General features: G+C 53.5%; 1 protein-coding gene across 1 annotated transcript; it reads left to right on the top strand.

The window, feature by feature from the left end:
- The first annotated feature begins 1099 nt into the window (after window positions 1–1099).
- On the top strand, window positions 1100–3069 carry LOC121833444 (mucin-2-like). Its single transcript, XM_042286742.1, has one exon. It carries the CDS (start codon window positions 1259–1261, stop codon window positions 2411–2413), a length of 1155 nt encoding a protein of 384 aa, XP_042142676.1. The 5' UTR covers window positions 1100–1258; the 3' UTR covers window positions 2414–3069.
- Window positions 3070–3997: the final 928 nt, after the last annotated feature.

The raw sequence follows: 3997 nt of genomic DNA, 5'->3' as shown, positions 1-3997 counted from the left end.
AGCGCTGTAACTTTTACGGAGACGAACTGATTACCCATATGGAAATCTTATATCTGGGCCATATCTGGCCATATCAAACATTATATGATTATATACGGCCTCTATACAGCCTTATATCGCGTATATACAGATTTATCTGGCGTAGATACAGCTTGATACGGCGTATATACAGACTTATCTGGCGTATATACAGACATATCAGGCATATATACAGTCTGATATGCTCTATATACAGACTTATCTGGAATATATACAGACTTATTTGGCGTATTTACAGACTTATCTGGCGGCCGGTTTTCAATATATTAAAAAGTTAAAAAAGTTAAAAAAATTCTTTGTTAGCAAACTTTTAATGACTCATTGTTCGCGAACTAAATATTAGCGCAAATAATCCCAAACTTCAGCTTTGACAAGCTCAAGTTTGAGATTATTTGTGCTAGTTTTCACGAGGATTTCAATGTAGCTTAATTATTTCAAAATGTTAGCATTACGCCCGAGTAGACGATTTGCTAGATCCCCCAAGCACCCCGGCCCGTACTCCTTGAAGCATGAGGACGGTGTTTCTTCAGCTGCCTAGTGATCAAAAATTTTGAGCAATTCTATGATTACACAGATTTGAGTGTAATTCGGAGTCACCTTGAACCCGTGCCGTACGGAACCCAAATACCTGTCACACCACTTTTAAAATGTCCCGCCAGTGTCAGTACTGTGCATTCCGTCCAACCTTCAACCTGGATGAGCTGCAGACATATCTCTCACATTATTATCATTCTCGTACAGCTTCAAAGACGCTGATATTAAGTTAGAAACGCTAAAATGTCATAAACAGCTCCGCTGAATCCGAGCGAATCCCGGTTTCGGTTGTTGTGATTTCTCGACTTTTAATTGATTCCTGCTGAAACAACAATCACGAGAATGATAATATGGTAAGAGATTTCGGCGGCTCAGCTTGTTTGAAGGTTGGACAGAATGCACAGTATCATAAACGCTGCCATTGACGAGAAAATGTAAAAGTGATATGAGAGGTACATGAGTTCTCTGGGACGCTTGTTCAGGGTGACTACGAATTATACACTCGAAACTGTGTAACAATGGAATTGGTCAAAACTAGCGATCACTAGCGTCGTGCCTTCCAGTTTTCCAGCGTTCCCTGGGACCCTGATCATATCGCGGTCCCCGGGCCTTCGGCCTTCGACATGGCGGCTTCGACGTCGTCAGCGTGATCAACGTGCCGGTGGACACGCCAGTGGACGCCACCATGGACGCATTCCAACACGTGGTCGGCGACGCCGGCCTTTTGTACCTTCAGCACCATGGGGGTGCAAGGTTTATGGCAGCGGTCAACTCCATGGCCACTGCCCAGCGTTTGGTAGCACAGGGACACCTGTTGCTCGGTGACGTCCAGGTCCCACTCGAACCGGTCGGGGCCCACGTCGTCCATGTGTCGGTTTACCGACTCCCGCCGTACGTGTTTGAGGACGCCCTCGTCCAGGTCCTCGGGCAGTACGGCAAGGTAAAGGGCTTGAGCCACGTTACCTACCGTGACCGACCTGACATCCGTACGGGCACGCGGGTGGTCAAGCTGGAGATGGCCAAGCCTGTGCCCAACTTCATCCACATTCAGGGCCACAGAGTCATGGTGGACTATCGCGGCCTGCGCCGGGTCTGTAGCCGCTGTGGTCAGGAGGGCCACTTCGGGCCCGCCTGCAAGACTCCCCGATGTGACAGGTGCGGCGTCTTCGGGCACCCGACAGAAGGATGTGCTGCGCCCTGCCAACGCTGCGGCCACGCCCACGCCACCACAGACTGCGTTCAGCGCAAGACGTACTCGGCAGCTGCTAGGGATCCCCGCCGTGGATCTCCGCCACCGGCCAGCACCCCCGAGCCGCTTACGACCCAAGCTCCCGGCCCCCCTGAGCAGGCTAAGCCGCCTTCCGCAACTACCCGCCTGACCACTGCCCCCGGAGTCTCCTCACCGGCGGCAGAACCCTCGACCACCGATGTGCTTCCTGCACACGCGGAAACGTCGGCCCCGCGTTTTCTGCAAGCTGGTGACGCCAGAAAAGACCTCTCCATTGCCGAAGGCGCCACCCCGAGTCTCCTCATCACCTGCCCCAACACAGCTGAGATCGTTGACGTCACCCCGGGCCAAGGGAACCCTCCCCCGTTACCTACGTTGCCTTCGGCTTCGGCATCCCCCAGCACGTTGGTGCCGCTACCGGACAGCGACGCGCCTCTGGACCCAAGGTCTGACGACGACGACGCCATGTGCTGCGACCGTCCTGAAACGAAGCGCGGTCTTACAAGCACCAGCAGCGGGTCTGACGTCCCCGGAAGCTCGACAAAGAAGAAACGCCTGGGTAGCGAAAAGCCATCCGACTTGGAGGACTTTTCCGACTCTCTGGTCTTCTAGTGCGGTATGCTCGCTCAGGTTGTTCTTTTTGATGAATTTTATTTTTATGGCCATGCTCCTGCATGTCCTCACGCTGAATGTCCAGGGCTTTAGAAACCCCGATAAGCAGCGTGAGGTCGTCCACTTCGCGCGCTCGGTTGGTGCAGACCTTGTCTTTTTACAAGAAACTAATTTTTTTTCTGCACGCGATATCACTGCTTTTCGTGATCGCTTCGGCCTTGACTGTTTTTTTTCTTTCGGAGACACGCGCTGTCGCGGCGTCGGCGTTCTTATCTTGCGTCGAGCGCTCAGTCAAGGATGTCGAAGCATCTTTGATCCCGCTGGTCGCGTCATTGCATTTGATTTCTTTTTTGGTCAGCATCGCTTGCGCGCGGTGAATGTGTATGCGCCCGCACATATGTCTTTATCGACTGGCTTCTTTCGAGAGTTGGACGCATATTTGTTGGAGCCCCACCCCTTCTTTCTTTTGGGGGATTTGAACTGTGTTTTAGACGCTCACCGCGATGTTCGCGGTCCAGGTCAGGGTAGAGCCAACTGGAATGCTCGTGAACTCCGTCGCCTTGTTGAACAGTTCGACTTACGAGACGCTTGGTGCGAGTTACACGGCTCCTCTTTTGCGCCCACGTGGTCTCGTGCGGGCTCAAGCAGTCGTTTAGACCGGGTGTATCTCCCAACCTGGCTTGCTACATGTCTCACTCGATGTGAGACCCTTTCGTTTCCCTCTGCATCGGGGTACATCTCGGATCATCGTCCTGTCATGATTTCCTTGTCCGTTCCTGGGGGCGAACAGCCTCGCTGCATTTTTTGGCGTTTTGACGTGCGGCTTCTTCGGGATAGGGAAGCGGTACAATCACTCCGCCAAGCACTCACTGAGGCACAACGTGCCATGGGCCCAGATCCTGCGCGTTGGGACAGCTTGAAGCTGCTCTGGCGTTCTCTGTGCGTCCGCGAGGGCAAGTGGAGTAAGCGTCAACTCTCTCACAAGCTCAATGAGGTCCTGCGACGCATCCGGATTATTAAGCGCGGTGGTACCTTCACGCCCCTCATGTCTGAGTACTTGAACCTGTTGCGGGCGAGGTACTCTCGCCTTCTGCGGGAAAGTTCAGGAACAGCGGCATTGCAGCACTGGGACAGCCGTCCCGTGTCAGACCCTGAGGTCCTCCGCTACCTTCGCGTATCTCGGAGCCGCGAGGATAGGCCGGGCTGGGTTCCGTTTGTCGCCACACCAGATGGCTTCCAGTCGTCCCATCCGCCTGATATCGTTAACGTTTTCTTCGAGCATTTTGCAGCCTTGTTCCGGATGGACGATTACTCCCCCCGGAACACATCCGATGTCCTCGTCCAACAGTTTTGTGGTTCCTTACCTCAAGTCCCGCCCGACCTGCGTGATACTCTTCACCGCCCTGTCAGCGCATTCGAGGCTTACGAGGCTCTCAGAGGCATGAAAATGGGTTCTGCGCCAGGTGTCGACGGCCTGCCTGCAGAGTTTTACAAAGAGTTTTGGCCCCAGGTTGGCACGGCACTAGTCGGCGTTTTCAATGCTTTCCTTCGAGGCGGCAACGTTCCCGACTCCTTTCGGCGTGG

Source organism: Ixodes scapularis, unplaced genomic scaffold (genome assembly GCF_016920785.2).
Source record: "Ixodes scapularis isolate PalLabHiFi unplaced genomic scaffold, ASM1692078v2 PGA_scaffold0__279_contigs__length_252992795, whole genome shotgun sequence".
Lineage (NCBI taxonomy): Eukaryota > Metazoa > Arthropoda > Arachnida > Ixodida > Ixodidae > Ixodes > Ixodes scapularis.
Note: the sequence above shows the minus strand (reverse complement) of the source record. Positions and strands in the feature narration are given on the sequence as shown.

Bases quoted from the DNA above. Each gene is read 5' to 3' on its own strand.
- LOC121833444 (XM_042286742.1), top strand. From the start codon at position 1,259: ATGGACGCATTCCAACACGTGGTCGGCGACGCCGGCCTTTTGTACCTT.